At 38.8% G+C, this 23737-nt stretch overlaps 1 protein-coding gene across 1 annotated transcript in view; it reads left to right on the top strand.

Moving 5' to 3' along the window:
• Positions 1-4642, top strand: part of cdc42ep4b (CDC42 effector protein (Rho GTPase binding) 4b) — a 32032-nt gene extending 27390 nt beyond the window's left edge. Inside the window, exon 2 of the mRNA XM_079801218.1 lies at positions 298-4642. Coding sequence (XP_079657344.1) covers positions 493-1464 — 972 coding nt within the window. The 5' untranslated portion in view covers positions 298-492 and the 3' untranslated portion in view covers positions 1465-4642. The remainder of the gene's footprint in view (positions 1-297) is intronic.
• Positions 4643-23737: the final 19095 nt, after the last annotated feature.

A 23737-nucleotide genomic window follows, 5' to 3' on the forward strand; every position in this document is an offset into this window, starting at 1 on the left:
GTGGTGAAATGCTTAGTTTTTTTTCCACCCCCTTTTTCTTTTTCAAAGCCAAGTTTCCCCTCATAATTAATCGGTTTAAAACAAATTGGGACATAAATTTAGCATGTGATGCCCAAAATATCCTGAAATTCCAAGTATCATGCATCATTTAAATTATTTCTAATTGTAATATATTCCATCAGCTGAGAGTTCAACTCAAGTTCTAAAATAAAAGAGAATCGGTCTCAGATTAGTTAAAAAAATGTCAGACGTGTAAAATAAAATGACATTTATTATCTTTTTTCTCTTCTCTTGTAGGTCAGTTGTCAGATGTTGAAGGCTGGACACTGTACTTTTAAGGATAAAATGGCCATGTGTCCTAAACTCTTGGAAGAGTTTTCATCCTGACTACTGTCCTGGATCTGCACCATCAGAGGAAAGAGTGACCCATCTCTTGGCGAGAAAAGACTTTGGTGATTTTACTTTTCCGTGGACCGTATTTGAGAAGTCATCATGCCTATTCTGAAGCAGCTTGTGTCCTCGTCCTCCCAGTCAAAGCGGCGCTCTCGTGCTGACCTGACTGCAGAGATGATCAGCGCACCTCTAGGAGACTTCCGTCATACTATGCATGTGGGGCGAGGAGGTGACGCGTTTGGGGACACCTCCTTTCTTAGCAGCCGCTCAGGGGAGCCACCTAGGGAGCCAGAGGTACAGCAGAGCTCACCTAAACAGAGCCTGCTTTCCCGTACGTTCCGAAGCAGCAAGCGCTCCCAGTCCGTCAATCGCGACAAGCCTGACAAATCCAAACTAGCGCCTCCCGGTGGCTCGCCAGGTTATGTAAAAAACGCAATCTCGTTGCCATATTTGAATGATGACTCTGCAGGACGAGGTACCGAAATCCACCTTCCCAAGAGCGTGTCCTCAAGTCCTTTAAAGAACGTTCCGGAAGTTGATGGAAAGCCGCTTAACGGAGCTGCAGCGCTCGCTGTATCGGACTTGGAGCTGGATGAGAGGAATTTTGGTGAGCTGACCGACTTGCGTCCGTCAGTTCCTTACACCGGAGGCATGAAACATGCAGAGTCCATCATGTCCTTCCACATCGATCTGGGTCCCTCAATGCTGGGCGACATCCTGAGCGTGATGGACAAGAAGGGCTTGGATGATGACGATCTGGGATTCGAAGAGGGGAAGAGCAACTCGCCACCCCAGAGTCCTCCCAGTGAAGTAGAGGAAGAGGACCCCCTTCCCCCAATCCGGCCTCCACGCCAAAGGCCGGGCACCAACCCTTACACTCCAGAGCTCCAAACCAGGAACCATCAACACCTGGACAGCTGTTCCCTCTCAAGTTCAGGGTCCACCGTGCTGGAGGAAAAACCCCACTATGAGGGGAATATTGACGTCATCAAGTACAGCTCACCTCGAGTCCATGACGACAGAGACTTCTCCTACATGGATGATGAAGACGACGACGAGATTAGGGTGTAAAATGAACTGTACGTTGCCATAACAGTCTTTGCAAAGACTAAAAGAAGATTTGGTGGATGCAAAGCTTGTACATTGACGTGGAGGACTGATTTTTATAATGGAGATGAAAGGGAAAACGTATGTTTTAGCCCTTGCTAAATGCTTTTTCACTACAATTCCTAGTTCAGGTATACAAACCTTCAGTTACTAGTGACTTTCACCAGAGCCGCCCCAGCTGCGAGAGGAATGTGCTTGTGTGTTTGCATATGCCAAGGCGAGGAAATTCCATTTCAAATGGTAATTACAGTCTCGTGAGTATCATTAATGAATTCCAGTGTTGACCACTGGGAACGCTGACGCTGGAGGTTTGTGTGGAACCAAACCTCATATTCTCCCATGATCGACACAGTACTCGGATGCGGCTCGCTTATGCCTTTGGACTTCCAAACTAATGCCAACAGTCTTAAGTTTCCCGTTTTTCACTTTTTGATTCCATCTTTAAATTGTATCCTAAATTTTGCCTTGTACACTAAATTGTATTGATGTAAATGTTGAAGTGATGATCGGAATGCCATAAACGTGTTTGGAGGTTCAACAGAACACTTTATCTCTGGCATATGTTACATTTTTTTCCTGTTGATAGCTGTTTATGCAGTAGATCTGGACTTTGCCATGTGGTCCATGTGTGTTTAAGAGGGTTTCCTGTCGGGTCACATGGAGACTTTAGACGCTGCATTACTTGGAGAATCAGTCTGAATGGAACCAATGAGGACTTGTCAATTTTGTATGTGTGAATGAGGAATGATGTCAAGAGGGCTGAACAGTGTGCTATTTGATTATCATTGTATAGGCTCAGAGATGAAGAGGTAGCTCTCTTATTCAGGGTCTAGTGTAGTGCCTCGAACTTCAAACCATGCTCATCAGCAGAAGTGGCTATAGAGGGTTTTCATCTCTGAATGACTCTTGTAAGTTCTTTGTATTTAGGTTTTGAAGAGATCATCACCCCGTGATAAGATTGTAACTTGTATAGCCACTCTGTGAGTTAGTGCCATACCCTTTTCGTCGGTTAAACATGGACACAAATGTACTTTATTAAAACTCTTTAATCTCAAAATGAGCAAACTTGATCCACCATGCAACTTTCTTACATCTTCTTACACAGTACACATTTAGGTCTCTATTATGAGACTTTCACAAGCTAGCAAGAGTTAGTAAATTGAATCTAAAACTGACAAGATACTTATGCTATAGGTTCCGGGTTACCACAGAAAACATCAAATAATTGCCATTGATTAACATCCTAGTATCCTTGCAAGTATTAACTGTTCGTTGTGCACTTTGTGTGTTCGTTTTTATCACATTTATTTTCGGGGGAGAGCATTTAAAAGTGTTCCACTCTTGATATATGTACATCATGTTCCTTTGTTCATTTAATGTATATTTGAGTTTTTTGATTGACGTTATTGTTTAGTCAACAGTGCTGGCCCTGTAATCTGACATAAGCACACTAGGAGCTGAAGAGAACACCGTTTTGTAGAATTGGTTATATTCGTAAACAATTGGTTTCTGTGATACAAAATAATTGTACAGATTTCTCTGTGGTGTTTTCGCTTCACTTTGTGATCAGTTTTTGCATCAGCTTTAACACTCTTAAGACTACAACTATACTATTTGCTAGCTCATCAGTTTTCCATTGGTTTGTGAAATCAGCATGTCTGTACAGAGGAACAAGTAAGGTACGATTAATAAGAACTCTAAAAAAAGAAACAGAGATGTTTGTAATGCGGCCTCCTGGGGTGTGTGTTTAGAATGGTTTGGAAAAGTGCTTTATTAAAGTGGTACGAGGGGCTTGCGTTGTCTTATATCTGGTTGAAATGCCGCATTGTGCCGCTTTGTCTGTGAGCACAAGCGGAGGATAATCAAATGTGCCAATTCATTTTTGTTCATATGGGTTAAGGAAGTGCTCTTGGAGATATCACACTGCACGCAAAGTTTTTGAAGACGACCAGATGTCCGGAACTGGATTTGTGAGACTAAAAGTAAGCTGGAATGCTGGACTGTAACCAGTTTTGAGAGAACCAGGGCTCCCTCTACAGTTTTGAGTAGTTTTCTTTCAGGCCATTAATACTTTTACTAGTGTCTGTGCTTAAGAGAGACAACAGTATCCATATACGATGGCATATAGTTTCTTTGCTTGATTAATATATGAGCACAGTTATATCACACAACATCTTCCTGCAGTTCCTTCAGAAAATGGTTGACAAACACTAAAGTATAGTATAAAACCATCTTTAATTTTCAAGTATTTGCTGTTTATCTTTTGTTTTTTCACTTGATGTCTGTATCATTCTGTACTGAAATAATATATATAAGCTGCCTCACTTTCCCTTGCAAAATAACAGTTCTATTTTTCAATAAATAAGAAAGCTGATAAACCCCAGAGGGCCTTAATTTGTACTAATGTCCATGGCTGTCAATGTGAATCGTCATTTAAGAGTAAAACTAAATACCTCAGCAAGTTTGTTCATGTTGTAGTTCTCTAGTGTTGTGCAGATTTACATGCTTAATAATCATCCTCAGGCTAAAAATCACTGTGTCACCGCTATTCCAGTATGTTGACTCTGGGAAATCTACCACTGCACACAGTTTTTAAATTCAATAGTCAATTACATTTCAAAAAGTAAATTCTTCTTAACAGATGGTGGACCTAAAAAAAATAACTTAATTAAAAGGGAGATGGAAACAGGGACAGGGCCTCTCTACCAGGACTAGACTGTGTCATTAATTTAGTACTCTTAACTCTTCCTAACTGTTTTTATGATTTGCATTGAAATGCATTTGGGGGAAGTGGATTCAAGGTAAACATGAGCTATAGCACACTAACTTGACATCAAATGCATTGATCGATTGTTTGACCTTAGAAATATATGTTAGAAAAAGGAAATATTATGATAAAAGCAAAAGTTGTAATCTAGGTTTATAGTATAACTGTGTTCCTACTGCCATCTTGTGGTCAACCCTCATTCTACAAGTACAGCTAAATGTGACTGGCTATAAATAGCTAATATTTTATAATATAATCTTATTCTCCTTTAAGAAAAGGAAGCTTTGTATTTTGTCTATTTTTATTGCAGCAGTTTTTTTCCCCATGTGTGTTTGCTACATTGTGTAAATCTATTAAAAACAATTGTTGCCCTTCACCTACTGAAAAACTGGATTAGTATAAGGATAAGGAATGGTATTGTGCATTGTCTCACTCTTGTGTAATAATCACTCTTTAATGATTATTAAGTTGTCTAAGTCTGGGGTGTCCAAACTCAGTCCTGAGGGTCACTGTCCTGTTTAGCTCCAACTTGCATCAATACACACACAATATGTGTTTAATTGGGGTTGGAGCTAAACTTTGAAGGAAAGTGGCCCTCCAGGAGCAGGATTGGACACCCCTGAGAGCTGTTCCAACAAGATTAGAATACAAGCCAGGCTTATTTTTGGTTAGTCAGACTTATTGTCTGTGGATTCTGTGGTCCATTATTTGACTTTATTAATCACTATCAGTCCAAAAAGAAATATACAATATACAGAAAATCAACTTAAATAATGCTACAATGATAAATGATACATGTGCTCACAATGGTTGAGAATAACATTAGAACATTACAATCTAAACAAAAAATGCGTTTTAAAGCAGAAGTTAAAATCACAAAATTTTAAATTTAAATAAATGATAAAAGCACAGACTAATTTTTAACTGGTAATATGAATCATAGCTTAGTAATTGGCCTACAGTATAATAGCCTTGATACATTTGATTTACCCCATTACAAATGGTCCCTTTACAGTTTTTGCTATCATAAAATTCACTGAATTGTAGGTTTAAAATTCCAAAAACAAATATTTGTGCAAAATGTTCAATTTTTTTTTCAATAATTATTCCTTATTTTTCCTTCTACTTTCTTTTCCCTTTTTTTCTTTTGTGATAATACCCACCACCAACACGTAAAACAACTAGAACCATAATTAGAACCATAACCAATAAGTACATACTTTTACCTAGGAAAATACAAAAAAGAGAAAAAAATCTATGCATAAATCAATAAAAAATGAAACATTCACATATTTATATCAAACTCTTATAATGACACATTCCTAATAAGTAATTCAAGTAATATAATTTAAACATCAAATAAGTAAATTAAAAGGGAAATATAAAAAAGGTAATTCATGTAAAATGCATTCCTTTATTTTATAGAATAGCCTATTCTTTGATTTTAGAGGTGCCTTTTCAAAATGTATACTTTTGATTTTAATTTCATGTTATCCTCTTCATTTAGAAACTAAATCCTTTAAAACTTTGCTTTCTCCAAAAATTTGTTATTGCTTTAAAAGCTGTAATTCTCAGTATTCTAAATAATTAGCTTATAACTCATCTTTATTTAGTATGTCCTATACCCAAAACTATATTTTGTATCTTATATTTGGTTTCTTCAATTCTTCCCTGAATGACTTGTCATATAAAATAAAATATATGAGTGTAATGAGCTATAAGTTCACTGCAACTTATCCAACATTCTAAAGATAAATGATTATACTTAGAAGATATTTCTGGTGTTATAAAATATTGAAAAAAAATATTTTTGCTCTCCTATTGGGTGCGCATGCGTGCAGTAGTGCTCGTTCAATGTGAAGTTATTGAATGAATAACTTCAAAGGAAATATTTGTTTAATATAAGTTTCTAACATTTACAGATGGAGAATACCTGTGAAATGGAAGAGGAAAACACCAAGTCTCAAATGCATAAAACAGCACAAAATATCAGCTGTTTTCTGTGGTGGATCGATTTGATCCATGATCGACTTCTAGGGCTGCTTAAAGGGATAGTTTACACAAAAGATAGAGCAACCATCGACTACCATAGTATTTTCCCCTACTATGGTAGTCAATGGTTGCTCTATCTGCTTGGTTACAAACATTCTTCAAAATATCATATTTTGTGTTCAGCAGAACAAAGAAACTCATACAGGTTTGAAACAACTTGAGGGTGAGTATATGATGACAGAATTTCCATTTTTGGGTGAACTATCCCTTTAAGAAAAGCACGCACACGCAATTATTTTGACTATATAAACCTGGACCAAATTAGTGGGATTGCGTGAACTTCAATTACCTTTTATGAAACCGCTTTAGCCCCAACTTAGGCCATCCACACGAAGCCAGAGCTTTCCCTATCCAAACCCCCCCCCCCGACGATGTAGTATACATGCCAGACCAGTATGTGTCGCTGTAATTCTGCCACAGAAACACACTAGAAGTGTTGTGGCTAAGGGATACAGCGATGGTAGGAAGTGATGCAAAATCTCACAATAAAATAACAATAAATAAATGTGCTACTTACCAGATTGTTTTATTAACGCCTACACCTATACCCCAACCCTATACCTACCCTTACAATAATGCAAATACAGTAATTAAATGACGCAGGATTGATATGCACATACCCAGTGTCTGTAGTTTGTCTCCCTTTAGTCTTTCCCGTGTGGAACATGGTGTGATTTAGTTAGTTAGTGGTACTTTATTGTTCAGCCTAAGCTGAAAATTGATCTTTGGTCTCGCCACACAATCACAGAACAGTTAACAGTACACAACATCCAATAAATACATCTAACAATACACTACATCCACAATGTATAAACTCTTTGCAACACAGCTTTGCTCACACAAAATTCTTTCAATTTCCTTAGCAAGAATAGCCTTTGATTTGCCTTTCTTACAAATAAGAGCCACATTATCAGAGAAGTTCAATTTACAGTCAATCCTGATTCCTAAATACTTAAAAGTCTTCACAATTTCAACAGTTTGATCACATAGAATTATTTCTGTTAAAGGCTCTGAATGAATTAAAATCAACTCTTTTGTTTTACGTACATTTATCAATAATGAACTTTCTTCACACCATTTTCTAGTTTCAGAACCTGTTCCTCGTACTCAAAATGTACACAGTCTTTCCATAAAAGTGCCACAAGTGCCATATTATCTGCATATTTATGTAGTTTGTAATTCTCATGCTGCACTCTTATACCACTTGTATAGACAGAAAATAAAAGAGGTGACAGGACGCATCCTTGGGGTGCCCGCGTGTTTAAAAATATAATATCCGATTCGAACCCCAGAGCATAAACTCACTGTGGTCGATTTGTTAAGAAATTCTTTATCCAATGAACTATTCCTCCATTTACACCTAGAACCAGGAGACGTTCCAATAGCAAATGTATCTGCATGGTATTAAAGGCAGACGTGTAATCAATAAAAAGAATACGCACATAAGCCTTTGCTTGTTGTTAATGGCTTGTAATTGTATCGACCATAGTGAGCGTTGCATCCTCTGTTACTCTTTGTGGTTTATATGCAAATTGCAGTACGTCTATTTGTTCTGATATGTATGGTTTTAGATAATCACTAACTACTCTTTCCATGCATTTAGCAAGTAGCCTATTGATGTTAACGCCACTGGACGAAAGTCATCTAGATTTTTTGCTTTCACTTTTTTCGGAAGGGGTCTTATAAATGATAACTTCCATATATCTGAAATAATTTTGTTAAAGGGTCAGTTAGTTCATTTGCACATATCTTTAAAACTCTGCCCTTAAGGCCATCTGGACCCGGTGCTTTATAGGGCTTAATGCATTTAAGGGACCTTCTGATTTGGTCCCCTGTCAACCAAATCGGTGGCGCCACTGGAATATTATTACTTATTTAATGATGAGTGGCGTTTTCAGATTTATCCACTTTGGGACCCGGTTTCAAAAAATATTGGGTTCATGCTCCCAAAACGCTGGATCCGTGTGGACGAAATGCTATGGTACAAAATGTTTATGTATAATCTACAGCTAAATGCGTCTCCGTGTGGACGGGGCCTTTTGTTAGGTTCATTCAAGTCAGGTTTTGGAGTTTAATCCCCGCTTTTCTTTAGCGTCTTTATTCTAAATGATTATGATAATAATAATAATAATATAAATAAATAAAAAAAACAATTAAATCCCTTGATTAAACACTAGCCTATACTGTACCCCTTGAAAGAATAGTAATAATAATAATAAAGATTATAGATCTTTCATGACTAACAGGCTATGATAATTTCCCCCCTCCATTTAAATAGAGTTAAGGGAGAAGGAAACTGTTGCCATTTAGAAACAGCATCATATTTAGATGTTCCGGATCCAAACTACTTATTCGACGGGCCACGAGTCTGGCTTTCTTCATGTCAAAGCCAATGTCAGCCGGTACTGCGGTAGATACAACAGCCAGGTATTTGCGTGCAACTTCACTCAGATACCAGTCTTCCTCTTTTGGGAAATTCCAGAATGCAAGAGGATCCCAATCGCTACGCAACATTTCCTTTTCCAAGTATCTCCCCAGAACTTTATCAAAATTGTCTGGCTGCCTAAAGCTTTTCCCTTTTCTTTCTTCAGCCAGGTGTTTCATTTCGGCAATTATCGTTTTCTTAATGCGCGCAGAAGTACTCTTCTCAGAGAGAGCGATGTCTCGATATCTCAGGTCAAGTGCGGTGCTCAGTGTCAGCCAATCATTTTCTTTGGCTTTACTGAAGTGATGGTTGAAACATTGAGCTAATTCCTTAGCAAATTCATTCCCGTCTCGTTGCAAATCCAGGAGTGTCTTTCGAACACCCTCCACCTGTGGTATAATGTTTGACAGAGAGTGGTATCGCTTTGCTGGTGATATGGCATTCTGGAATGCCTTGAGGGATGATGATGTTTTCTTTATGTTTTTAAGTTCATGCTCACTTAACAACAAATCAACATTAAATTCAAGAAGTACTTCACGTAAAGCTTGACGCTGCTCTGAGATTATTTCTAGCATATTCAGTGTAGAAAGCCATTTTTCACCCTTGGACTCACCCAGATTATGTTGTGGTAACCTTATATTTTCTTGTGCTCTCTTGAGTTGACCTTGTGCTTCTACATGAGAAAAATACTCTGATATTTCACAACATCTTTGCACTAGCTCTTTCCAGTCAGAAGATGCCTCAAGTGTCTCCTTGAAGACCACATCCAGTGTGTTGGCGAAACAGGGAATGAAATCCCATCCTGCCTTTTTGATGTCTCTCTTCATCCCATCTACATTTGTCACAACCACTTTAATCTTGCTTCCAATTCTCCATGTATCTGCTATTTTCAAAAGCTGTCCAACAAAATGATTGGGGGTATATTCTTTGGGTAAAGGTTTGGTTTCCAAAACGTAAGACTGTTGATTCCATTTGTTATTGATCAGGTGACAGGTAGTTGTCATATAGGTTTTGTTTGTTGTGGTATTCCACACTTCAGACGACAATGTAACATTATCTGCTATTTTTAAGTTTTTTTGCACAATTTGTGTTGTTTCAAGAAACAAATGTTGAAGATTTAAGAGAATATCATCAGATTTTGGTACACATTGAAACCTTTCACAGACAGACTTAAGGAAACAGGAGAAACCAGGCTCCTCAACTATGGTATGTGGATGCAGATCTGAGATGATCATATCCAGTAAGGGTTTCACTTTCCTCGGATCACCTGCAGAAAACAAATCACATCAACTCATTTTACATATGTATTTACATATACATTTACATACATTTTATTCTGGACTATGATGGAATGGAGATAATGGAAATTTGTTGAGATGGCTGAATTTTACCTTGGTGGGTAACTGTAGTAATCCTACTCTAATTAGGCTCCTAATGCATAGCTACCTGATGTTATAGAGCCCTATTGTAACGTGTTTTAGTTGATTTAGCTCACAACGCCATCTTTGCAGGTGATCCCTCAGTGTAACTCATCCCTGATTTTACATTTTCGTTTGGCCACTAGATGGAGTCAGCCATTTGCTTCAGCGCTGCTGTACCTGAAGCTGTGCTAAACAACAACAGTTTCACACATGTAAGCGAGGCGTTTTCATTAGATGAATGTGACGCGACACCAACCAGATGCTACATCTTGTAAATGCCTACAAGTGTAAATGCTGTAATCTGTTAATACGAGTGTAGCCTATGTGTGAATTCGGTGTTGAAGCAGGGGCGCCCCCAAGGGGTGGCCAGTGGACCCCTAGTATGATTTTGCATTGGGTATTGTCAATTTGAATGCATAATGTAAATTGACAATAGTTCATGAAGTGAAAAAAAATAAAATAAAATAAAGCACCAGCTGCAGCCAGATTGTTTGGTACCACCAGAGTAGCTATTTCACTCCCCTCCCCCTCCCACTCTCCATCCCATCATTGACTGCCCAGTGAGTCAGCAGGCACAGTCTGCTACAGGGGATGTTGCAGAGCACAGCGAGGAACAGGCAGAATCTGTGATGGTTCTTAAGCCAGCAGGTGAAGTTAAATAGACAAGGCTGTTTATGTTACCCTTGATAATGAAATGGATGCTAGAGTCAGCAATATAATATATTGACTGATGTTTATGGTATTTAGCGGCGCTTTTGTCCAAAGTGACTTACAATGACATTAACAAGTAGGCCTATACCATTAACATTACAGTTAACAGTGTATAGTGAAGTCAATGACATAGAATTAATTTTAAAATGCAATAATAATAATAATAATAATAATAATAGATGCATTAAAGATTTTTTTTTTCAAAGCAATTTCATAGAGACACCAGTACCAGTTTTAATATCAGTGATAATGGCCTTCATTCAAAAAAAGGAGCCATTACAACAAAGATCTTCCCCTCTCTACCCCCTTCCCCTCTCTTCCTCTCTTCCTCTCTCTACCCCCTTCCCCTCTCTTCCCCTCTCTACCCCTTTCCCCTCTCTTCCCCTCTCTACCCCTTTCCCCTCTCTTCCCCTCTCTACCCCTTTCCCCTCTCTTCCCCTCTCTACCCCTTTCCCCTCTCTTCCCACTCTCTTCCTCTCTTCCCCTCTATTCCTCTCTTTCCCTCTCAACCCCTCTCTACCCCTTTCCCATCTCTTCCCCTCTCTACCCCTTCCCCTCTCTTCCCCTCTCTACCCCTTTCCCCTCTCTTCCCCTCTCTACCCCTTTCCCCTCTCTTCCCACTCTCTTCCTCTCTTCCCCTCTATTCCTCTCTTTCCCTCTCAACCCCTCTCTACCCCTTTCCCATCTCTTCCCCTCTCTACCCCTTCCCCTCTCTTCCCCTCTCTACCCCTTTCCCCTCTCAACCCCTCTCTACCCCTTTCCCCTCTCTTCCCCTCTCTACCCCTTCCCCTCTCTTCCCCTCTCTACCCCTTTCCCCTCTCTTCCCCTCTCTACCCCTTTCCCCTCTCTTCCCCTCTCTACCCCTTTCCCCTCTCTACACCTCTCTACCCCTTTCCCCTCTCTTCCCCTCTCTACCCCTTTCCCCTCTCTTCCCCTCTCTACCCCTTTCCCCTCTCTTCCCCTCTCTACCCCTTTCCCATCTCTTCCCCTCTCTACCCCTTTCCCATCTCTTCCCCTCTCTACCCCTTTCCCCTCTCTTCCCCTCTCTACCCCTTTCCCCTCTCTTCCTCTCTTCCCCTCTCTACCCCTTTCCCCTCTCTTCCCCTCTCTACCCCTTTCCCCTCTCTTCCCCTCTCTACCCCTTTCCCCTCTCTTCCCCTCTCTACCCCTTTCCCATCTCTTCCCCTCTCTACCCCTTTCCCCTCTCTTCCTCTCTTCCCCTCTCTACCCCTTTCCCCTCTCTTCCTCTCTTCCCCTCTCTACCCCTTTCCCCTCTCTTCCTCTCTTCCCCTCTCTACCCCTTTCCCCTCTCTTCCCCTCTCTACCCCTTTCCCATCTCTTCCCCTCTCTACCCCTTTCCCCTCTCTTCCTCTCTTCCCCTCTCTACCCCTTTCCCCTCTCTTCCCCTCTCTACCCCTTTTCCATCTCTTCCCCTCTCTACCCCTTTCCCCTCTCTTCCTCTCTTCCCCTCTCTACCCCTTTCCCCTCTCTTCCTCTCTTCCCCTCTCTACCCCCTTCCCCTCTCTGCCTCTCTTCCCCTCTCTTCCCCCTTCCCCTCTCTGCTTCTCTTCCCCTCTCTTCCCCTCTCTACCCCCTTCCCCTCTCTGCCTCTCTTCCCCTCTCTTCCCCTCTCTACCCCCTTCCCCTCTCTGCCTCTCTTCCCCTCTCTACCCCTCTCTTCCTCTCCTTACCCTTTCGACCCCTTCCCCTTTCTTCCTCCCAACCCCTCTCTACCCCTTCCCATCTCTTCCCCTCTCTACCACTCTCTTCCTCTCTTCCCCTCTATTCCTCTCTTTCCCTCTCAACCCCTCTCTACCCCCTTCCCATCTCTTCCCCTCTCTACCCCTCTCTTCCTCTCTTCCCCTCTCTACCCCTCTCTACCCCCTTCCCATCTCTTCCCCTCTCTACCCCTCTCTTCCTCTCTTCCCCTCTCTACCCCTCTCTACCCCCTTCCCATCTCTTCCCCTCTCTACCCCTCTCTTCCTCTCTTCCCCTCTCTACCCCTCTCTACCCCCTTCCCCTCTCTACCCCTCTTCATCCATGGGTTCCCCCTCTCATCCTCATTCTTCTTCTTACTGCAACATTGCCTTCCATTTTTGTTGAAGACTCACCTGTTGTCTTTTTATAGTGCTTAAACCTGATTGGTTTGTCTACAATTAAGCACCTGTGTGTGCACACCTGGTGGCTGTGTTTAAACAATTGGTTCATGGGTGTGTTCATTTGAAAGCCTTTGCTTTGAAATTGCAAGGAAATGACATCATGATAAATTTCTTTTGTGTCAAATGCATGCAAGTGTGTTTAGTGTTTTGCAAATCTCTGTGTGTAATGTTTTGCAAAAAGTGTGAAGCTGACAATGTGCTTACAGTTGTGCAAATCAAGGCGGGAGGTTTGCTCCTTGAGTGTAAGGTTTTGCTAATTGTGGGAAAGTTTTAATTTTAGTGTGTAAGCAATTTAAAAAAACTGTAATAGTTACTGTGGAGTTGTTACATATTGTTACATTAACCAGAAACAAAAGTAAACAACTGAATTATTATTATTATTATATATATTTTTTTTGTGCCACCCCAATATTTGGATATTGAGGACTGAGGATAGTGATTGAAAAGTAGTTTGACCAAGAGCATGCAGGAATGTAGCCTATACATAATCGACTAATTGTGACATTCGAGAAGACTGGAACTGCAAAAAACTCACCTCTTCCTTCCGAATAGGGAGTGTATCTTCGACCCTGTCTGGTCCTCCCTGTAAATATAAAGTTAACTTATTTGATATCCTTCAAAATGAACAGCTAATTTTGGTAACACTTTATAATAAAGTTCAGTTATAAGACACTTGTAGGTTATTAGTTAATGATGAACTAATAATTTACAAAATTTGACTATACTTTCATAAATTATAATTAAATGAATGTTTTGTTGATTCAATTATAAGTAATTTATGAATTATTAGTTAATGAAGAACTAATCATTTGCAAAATATGTCTAAACATTCATAAATTATGAACTAGTGGTAAGCTAATGATTTACACGTGTTGTAAGTTATCTTAAACAAAATGTAAATAATGAAATAAATCAAACAGATCATTAGTAGATGGTTGATAGGTTATTAGTTGATACATTATGTATCACTTATAACTGATTAAAGTATTTGTCAAATTGTTTTGGTATTATTGGTATCATCATGAACAAATGCTGATCAAACCATTAGTACATGATCAGTGTCTCATTTATTGATGGATAGATAGTCTCTTCCCCTCTCTACCCCTCTCTACCCCCTTCCCCTCTCTTCCTCTCTTCCCCTCTCTGCCTCTCTTCCCCTCTCTACCCCCTTCCCCTCTCTGCCTCTCTTCCCCTCTCTACCCCCTTCCCCTCTCTTCCTCTCTTCCCCTCTCTACCCCCTTCCCCTCTCTTCCTCTCTTCCCCTCTCTACCCCCTTCCCCTCTCTGCCTCTCTTCCCCTCTCTTCCCCCTTCCCCTCTCTGCCTCTCTTCCCCTCTCTTCCCCCTTCCCCTCTCTGCCTCTCTTCCACTCTCTTCCCCTCTCTACCCCCTTCCCCTCTCTGCCTCTCTTCCCCTCTCTACCCCTCTCTTCCTCTCCTTACCCCTCTCTACCCCCTTCCCATCTCTTCCCCTCTCTACCCCTCTCTTCCTCTCTTCCCCTTTCGACCCCTTCCCCTTTCTTTCTCCCTACCCCTCTCTACCCCTTCCCATCTCTTCCCCTCTCTACCACTCTCTTCCTCTCTTCCCCTCTATTCCTCTCTTTCCCTCTCAACCCCTCTCTACCCCCTTCCCATCTCTTCCCCTCTCTACCCCTCTCTTCCTCTCTTCCCCTCTCTACCCCTCTCTACCCCCTTCCCCTCTCTACCCCTCTTCATCCATGGGTTCCCCCTCTCATCCTCATTCTTCTTCTTACTGCAACATTGCCTTCCATTTTTGTTGAAGACAGGTAAACTCACCTGTTGTCTTTTTATAGTGCTTAAACCTGATTGGTTTGTCTACAATTAAGCACCTGTGTGTGCACACCTGGTGGCTGTGTTTAAACAATTGGTTCATGGGTGTGTTCATTTGAAAGCCTTTGCTTTGAAATTGCAAGGAAATGACATCATGATAAATTTCTGTGTCAAATGCATGCAAGTGTGTTTAGTGTTTTGCAAATCTCTGTGTGTAATGTTTTGCAAAAAGTGTGAAGCTGACAATGTGCTTACAGTTGTGCAAATCAAGGCGGGAGGTTTGCTCCTTGAGTGTAAGGTTTTGCTAATTGTGGGAAAGTTTTAATTTTAGTGTGTAAGCAATTAAAAAAAAACTGTAATAGTTACTGTGGAGTTGTTACATATTGTTACATTAACCAGAAACAAAAGTAAACAACTGAATTATTATTATTATTAATTTTTTTTTTTTGTGCCACCCCAATATTTGGATATTGAGGACTGAGGATAGTGATTGAAAAGTAGTTTGACCAAGAGCATGCAGGAATGTAGCCTATACATAATCGACTAATTGTGACATTCGAGAAGACTGGAACTGCAAAAAACTCACCTCTTCCTTCCGAATAGGGAGTGTATCTTCGACCCTGTCTGGTCCTCCCTGTAAATATAAAGTTAACTTATTTGATATCCTTCAAAATGAACAGCTAATTTTGGTAACACTTTATAATAAAGTTCAGTTATAAGACACTTGTAGGTTATTAGTTAATGATGAACTAATAATTTACAAAATTCGACTATACTTTCATAAATTATAATTAAATGAATGTTTTGTTGATTCAATTATAAGTAATTTATGAATTATTAGTTAATGAAGAACTAATCATTTGCAAAATATGTCTAAACATTCATAAATTATGAACTAGTGGTAAGCTAATGATTTACACGTGTTGTAAGTTATCTTAAACAAAATGTAAATAATGAAATAAATCAAACAGATCATTAGTAGATGGTTGATAGGTTATTAGTTGATACATTATGTATCACTTATAACTGATTAAAGTATTTGTCAAATTGTTTTGGTATTATTGGTATCATCATGAACAAATGCTGATCAAACCATTAGTACATGATCAGTGTCTCATTTATTGATGTATAGATAGTTGTAAGCTGGTCTATGTTCAAAAGCACAAACATGCAGGTACGCTAAAGCAGTATTTTGAAGATAAGTAATTTATTTGTTTTCAAATGGATAAACATTTAGTAATGCTGTACAGTCAGGTAATTCCAGTGGGTTATGTAAAATCTTTTCACTGTTATCAGCACAAATGTGTGTATTGTGTGGGATTTATTGATATTGTGAACCGGCTTTACCTTCCACTGGAGCTCACATCAAGTGCACAGCGTTTAAAGACTCTATGTATGTCAGATAAGACATGTATACCCTCACCAGTCAGCACTTACACTACAGTACACACTTCAAAGTGTTCCACACCTGTTAAATCATATGTATACGCATGAATAAATCATTTGCAACGCTTTCTGCATCCTCTAATCTAAAGTGTAAATATGCATTACATGTAACCATTAAAGTGTAAACCATAAATTTCATATCATTTAAAGATCTACATGCCGATGAGTGAAATTATTTCACAACAATGTAGGCTAGCTGGCTAGATCACCTGCCTCACCCCTTTTACTCTTAAGTTCCATTTGCGTTTCTGAGTAAGTGAAACTTAAGCCTATAGCTATAAAAAAAAAAAAAAATTTTAATCAGAAAAAAATGCTGATTTGCTTTCACAATATTTTTTTTTAATTATTATTATTGTTATATTTTAAATGTTGAAAACAGCTGTGCTGCTTAATATTTTTGAGGAAATCGTGAGACTACCAATCAAAAGTTTTACTAAAATGATTAAATAATAGGAAATTAATGCTTTTATTCAACAAGGACACATTCAATTATTCCAAAATGTCGACTTAAAGGGATAGTTCACACACAAATGAGTAAATTATCATTTACTCAACTTCATGTAATTTCAAACCTGCATGACTTTCTTCTGCAACAGACAAAAATATATATTTTGAAAAAATCCAAGGTTAAATGAGCTTGTTTTTTGTTTTTTGTTCCACAGTCATATTAGCAGAGGAAGCTTTGGAACAGTTCAAGTCAAAATCTCTTGACAGTTGAACCGAATTTAATGTTATTGAGCTGAATAGAATAAAAAATGAAATACAAATACGAAACAATTAATTAGGTTTTATTAAAATATTCCATAGAATCCTTTTACACATTTAGCCTATGTAGGAAAGTTTAAAAAAAATCCTGTGTCACTCAAACAAATATTTTTGACAAAATCATTTGCTTTTGATAAAGCAGAAAAAAAAACACTTACTTTGTTTGTCCATTTCTCTGGATAATTTAGGAGCTCAAAGAATCACTGAGGAAGGGATATCCAGTAGTTTAGCTTTCATTTCTGTCCAAACGAGCAGCTCATTTCTTTAAGTTCATTTGAATATCCAGTTGTATAACTTGCCACCTGATCATTAGATAAGGAAGCAGGGGCGTAGCCAGCGGGCGGGCCTGATGCGAACAGGCCCACCCAAAAACCATAGACTGTCTATGGTTTTTGCATAATGCCAGAGTTTGATTGACAGCTGTGTTAGGCAATTAGGTGTCAGGCTGTCTCATGCATGCCGCGCGGCTTGCGCCTGTGATTCCATGAAGTGTGTTTACCTATTCACTTAGCCTATAATTTGCAGTTGTGTGATTGATAAACAGCAGCGATGCAAAATTCTATAAAGATTACTTTTAAAAACTCGCATTAACGAGAACTAATCTATCAGGCCGCAAATAACAGTTCCAAGTAGAGGTTAATTCTGTAAAGCCAGGGACACGCCATCAGTGTCTGTCATTCATGATAGTATAGGGGTAAAGAGCATGGCATAAAGCTTTTACGCAATTCGACCTGAGGTTCGAATCTGGCTTTTGCCGATAGCTGTACTTCCTTTTCCTATCACATATCAGATCGGAAAGGCGTTTATTTTCAATTACAAATTAAGAAAATATTCGAAAGTGGAAATAAAGTGTCTAACGTTTGTTGTAACCGCTGCTCATGTGGACAGGTAGTAGCTACAGTTTTGGTTTATGTTGACAGTGACAAGTGTGAAACTGCCCACTCACTTTTGCCCAGGCCCGACCAAAAATAAAATTCTGCCTATATGCCCCTGCAGGAAGTCTTTGTCTTTGTGCCCAATGATGTTGATCTCTGATAAGATCTTGAAGCTTTACTGTATATTAACCCTCATGCACTGTTCGATTTCTGGGTACAGCTGTTATAGTCCGGGTCAAACTGACCCTATTCCCCAAAAATTACATACAAGAAGGTACAAATAAGCCCACCGACAACTATAGTTGCCGCAGTGTATAGTTGTCATTTTCCTTTTGTAAGTATTTTTCTAGATAGCATCCATGTTTTATATCTCAATGACACGCAATAAAACAACCAAATAAAGGATTTCAAGAGGGAAAAAAAAGGTATTAACTTCCTTCCTGTCACACGAGGCAACTTCCTACCCCTACTTCCAGGAATCATAACGAAGGCAAACCCTCCCAAAGAAAGGTTATTTTCATGTTACTAATAAGTATTTTTTGTTGACATATATATATATACATAATCGTGTAGGTCTCTAGAATCATCCAAACAAAACAATTCTTACAAGAGATCTAGTTTTTTGTATACTTAGTCAAAAGTCCAAGCAGTAACTATAGTTGTCGGTGGGCAAATGACTTGTAAGTACATATAATGGGAAATGGGGTATACTGTGTTAGCAGGTTAATAAATCAAGATTTTTGGTCTTGTTCAGTGCTTTTTGCTTTCATAATATCCCACCTAAAACATAACTTAACCCTTTAACTGACATCTCTACTGTACAGTAGACCTTAATTCGATAGGGAAAAATATCATATTTTATGATATTATGTCTTGTAAGGGCCAAAATATTGAGAACCCTTCTAATCAGTCAAGGACTTCTTTTTATGACTAGTAGCTTATGATTCCATTATAGTGTGGAAATTCAGACAAGGAATGAGTTTACATTTACATTATTATATGAAATCACCTTCTACAGTCAGCCATTGAATGGGACTATTTAATTTATTTTGGTTATATAGATGTAATTTTTTACGTCATTTATATTAATTTATTTTCATTTAAATTTTTGATACACAATGCCCTGTTAGTTACTTTGTTCTGCACTATGTTCCACCATTTTAAGACAAATGTATTTGTTGTATTTTCATATTCAACAGATTATAAGATAGATGCTTTTTGGAGTTTGCATCGAATTTTCTTCGACTTTTATACATAATACATTTGTTTGTGATTGTTTGTGTAAAGATTTATCTGTTGAAAGCAGTTATTTTGAGTTAGATGCCAAATTTCCTCATCCTAGTCAAATTTGACATTGAAGGGTTGCGTACAACATATTGCCGCACATTCTAATACGATATTCAAGAAAAAAAACCTAAAACTTGGTGAAAAAAAATGCAGAACACTTTCACATAGGACACTATTAACATGACTATATGCATGAAACCATTCAGAAAAATTTGGGCACAAATGGGTTATCATTTTCTGAATTTCTGATTAATAAGAATGTTTTTAAAAACTATTTTTTAAGACTGCCCCTCCTGTACAAAGGCCCACAGATTAGCAGTTCTCCTGGTTTAGCTGGTCTCACAGCATGACAAGCAAAACAAATGAGAAGTGTACAACATAAATTAGTGTTTGTGCCACTGCCACAATACACACAAGACAGCATTTCTCTGTCACGTCATTGACTTAATGACCAGCAGGGGGTGCCAACAATATTTTTATATACTGTATATTCTTAAAGAAGTTTTTAATGTTGTTTGTATGTATATGTGGTGTTTTTAATATGCTTTAAAACAAACCATGTGCAAATTCATAAGTCAACACCATTGCTGAGTATTTTCTCCTTAAAATTGCAGTGGAATGCTTTTTTTTTTCATGTATCAATCTACCTGAGCTTTCTTTTTGTAATAGTATTTGTAACTCAGAAGTGTAATTATTTTAGTTTGTTTTGCTTTGTTTTATTTTATTTCAGGGTGTATAGTTAAATTCAAGTTGTTTTAAGGCATGAAGTTTGTTTTTGTTTTTTTTTTCACAGGAAAAAAAAACATTAAAATGTATCATTTTTGTAATCAAAGATGAGTTTAAAGGAATACAATTATTGACTGCAGGTGCAGGGGGACTTTAAAGAGCATTGTGCGATGATTCAGAGGAATCAACAAAATGTGTTTCTTTTATTTTTTAATTGAATCTTAACTTTATTTCCAGCTTTATACAAATAAATATTAAGAAATATATGAATATATTAAGAAACAGATGTTCAGTGTGATCTCAGAATTTTGGATCCCACAATATCAATTATTGATTTTGTTGAAATATTTTGCTCTATACTTTTATAGTAGAAATGTTACAGTAGAAGTTTGATTGACATGTTTCTGAGTTCACTGAATATAAGCAGACGGTTACTCTGGTCTACTCAGGGTGTCCGGAAGCCTCTTGATCTGTACACATCCTGAATGTATGAAAAGCTTATTTTTTCAACATTTCTCTTTTTGTTTCCTGCTGTCAGTGCTGAGACACGTACCCCACCCCTTGACACGTTCTGGCCCTGACCCCTGATGGGTGGAGTGGGGTGAACTTCCTTCCTGTGGAGACCCACGGAGGTTCTTCGAAACAACAGTTCTTTCCTGAGATGCCAATGTTGCCAGGAAATTAGTGGATGTACTAAGCAGAGCTGTGTGTGATGTTTCCTCATAAGCATAAGCTGGAAATGGAAACAGATACAACAACACGTAATCACCTTTATTACTCTTACCTCTTTATCTTTATGAGATCATGACTAGAGCTACTTTTAATGTGAAACTGAAGACTGTGTGTTAGTTCATTTACCACAACCTTCAATGTTACTGGCAGTTGCAGTTAATATAAATATCAAGTTAAGTTAATGCAATGTTGAAATTATTTCTCCTATCTTAAACACAGTGGTCTGTGGTGGCACTTTTAGCATTGGTCCCTTTGTCTGAACAGCCATTGAGAATTGGAGCAGAAATTTTGTGCATTTATTGAGGGTAATCGAGACCAATTTGGCTTTAAAATCCTGTGCATCCCCACTGTACCATTAAGTTACAAAGAGTTCATTGCGGATCAGTAGTGAGCTTGAACTGGTGCCAAACACTGCCCTGCGGTTCTATATGCATGGGAAACATCCCTTTCATACTTTCTCAACAATATTTTCTTTCCTTTTTGTACCCTTGATCTCAGCGCAGGCTGATACATTTTTGAATTTGGCAGCCGTTTTAATCCAAAGCAGCGTATGTTGGGTTCAGGGTATATATTTTATACTTACATGCAATCCTTGGAAATCAAAACCATGGCTGTGGCATTGTTGGCGTCATGCGCTATTGTTTGAACCACTGCAACGTGTAAGAGGTGTTGGTCAAAATATGAGAGAGGCTTTTGAAACTTGGCATGTACTGCCACACCTTTAGGAATGCTTTTTATGTGTTGATCTACCTGAGCTTTCTTTTTGTAATAGTATTTGTAAGTCAGAAGTGTAATTATTTTGTTTTGCTTTGTTTTGGCTGAGTTCTATTTATTTCTATTTTATTACTTCTGTCCTGTGTAGGGTCATAGGGAATGCAGGAGCATATCGGCCCATCATTGGGATTTTTAAAAATTATTTATTTATTTTTTTTATTTTTTTTCCCAAACCTCTTCTGTCCTGTGTGGGGTCATAGGGAATGCAGGAGCATCTCAGCCCATCATTGGGATTTTATTTATTTTATTTTATTTATTTTGGGTACGCACTTCATGAGCAAAATGAAACCGTCATTTCGGGAGCCAAACCCCAGACATTAGACAAATGCCTCTCACGACCCATGTGACCTGTTTTATCCATTTACTCTGCTACTACAGGGCTTTCGAGTTTCAATTACCCAGCTGGAGTTCTGGAAGGTCTGATTCCTGACCCTTAACATTTGCACTGTAAACCTGACCGACAGCAGGAGGAGACACTGACTAGCTAACACGCCGCTCACCCGGCCGTTGGCAAACATCACACTCCTCAAGGGTTCCCGTGCATATTTTGGACCCCTGGTTGTTAGGGGTGATTGTCATGCATAGGGTCTGGTTCATGGGCGGAGCCAAACTTCTGATGTTGATTTAGATTAGAGGGATTTGCTGTGCCTTAAAGAGAACAAAATGAAGATGCTATCATTGTTTACTCACCCTCATGCTGTCCAAGCCTGTATGTTGACTTCTGTGGAACATACAAGTTGTTCTAAGAAAAACGATCACACCTCTTTGATTTTTTTGAGCATCGTTTATTTCAGGAGCAATAAGACTTTCTGCCATTTCACATCATTGGCCTCTGCTCAGAGTTGCTCCTCTGTTCACATTATATAACCTGATCTTAGTGACGTCTGTGAGATTAAACGCCAAGTCCAGGCTTGCAGGGCACTTGTCACATGAGATTGTTTTGCAGACGAGTAGGCTTACATTTCTTCAGCACTATAAATATACACACATCAGGGTCCACCAACACTGATACTCAGAACTTTCACACACACATAATATACTGAAGATATCATCAACCATACTGCTCACCACACTCTCTCAGGCATGAGATGGGGAGGTTGCACTGTGAATTTAGGCCTTGTCTAGTGGGTGTATTTATAAGTGGTGAAACCCGCCTAGTCCTGCGTGCCGTGGATGCCATGGGTGTTACCAGAGCAGCCAGCAAAGGCCACATACATTCCCAAAGCCTCTGGCATTACAGAAACAGGACAAGCATCCATGTCTTATGTTTATTTCTACTGGGTTAGTTCACCCAAAAATGAAAACTCTGTCATTAATGACTCATCCTCATGTCATTCCAAAACTAAGACGTCCATCTCACTTTATTTTCAACTACTCACTCTTAGAATGTTTGAGAGTATTAGTATTGGTATTAGTAGAGTATTAGTAAACTGGTAGAGTTGGGGTTAGAATAAGTTGGCATGTGCTTGCCAAGTTTTGTCTGTAGAATGTCTGTTGTGGGACCATCACAATAAAGAGTTAGCAGATATTGAGCACTCTACTAATACTCTAATGAGAGTTATGCAAAGTTTCTTATAGTCAACAGAATGTTCAAAAGGGACCATCATAAAGTGTTACCAATATCTTTCCATCTCCATTGACAGCCTATGCAACTACCATTTTTAAGTCCCAGAAAGGTAGTAAAGACATCATAAAAGTAATCCATTTGACTCCAGTGGATTAACCGTAATTTTTATCAAGCGTCATGAGTGCTTTGTTTGCGCAAAAAAACATAACATATTTGACCACTTTATTTACAAAATATTAGTCCCCAACGCACATTCAAAACAACGTTTTACTTTTATGATGTCTTTACACAGACAGCAACATAGTTTCGGCCAACATCTGGTACATGTGGATTCCACGCGTACCAGATGTGGGCAGGATCTGGGTCGACATGTTGCTATAGGTGCTTCCTTTCTGGGGCTTAAAAGTGGTAGTTGCATGGGCTGTCAATGGAGGGGTCAGAAAGCTCTCTGATTTTATTAAAAAGATCTTAATTTGTGTTCCATAGATGAATGAAAGTCTTACAGGTTTGGAACGACATGAGGGTGAGTAATTCAAGAATTTTCATTTTTTGGGTGAACTAACTCTTTAATTTAGTTTCATGTGAGTTATTTATGCTATGCAGCACCTTTATGTGCTGTAATTTAAGGTACTATTTCTATAAAAGGTCTATTTATATATATATATATATATATATATATATATATATATGCTCTGGTCAAGCTCAGGCATTTAAACGTTCATTTTTACTAGATTATTTACAC

Source organism: Gobio gobio (genome assembly GCF_949357685.1).
Source record: "Gobio gobio genome assembly, chromosome: 20".
Taxonomy (NCBI): domain Eukaryota; kingdom Metazoa; phylum Chordata; class Actinopteri; order Cypriniformes; family Gobionidae; genus Gobio; species Gobio gobio.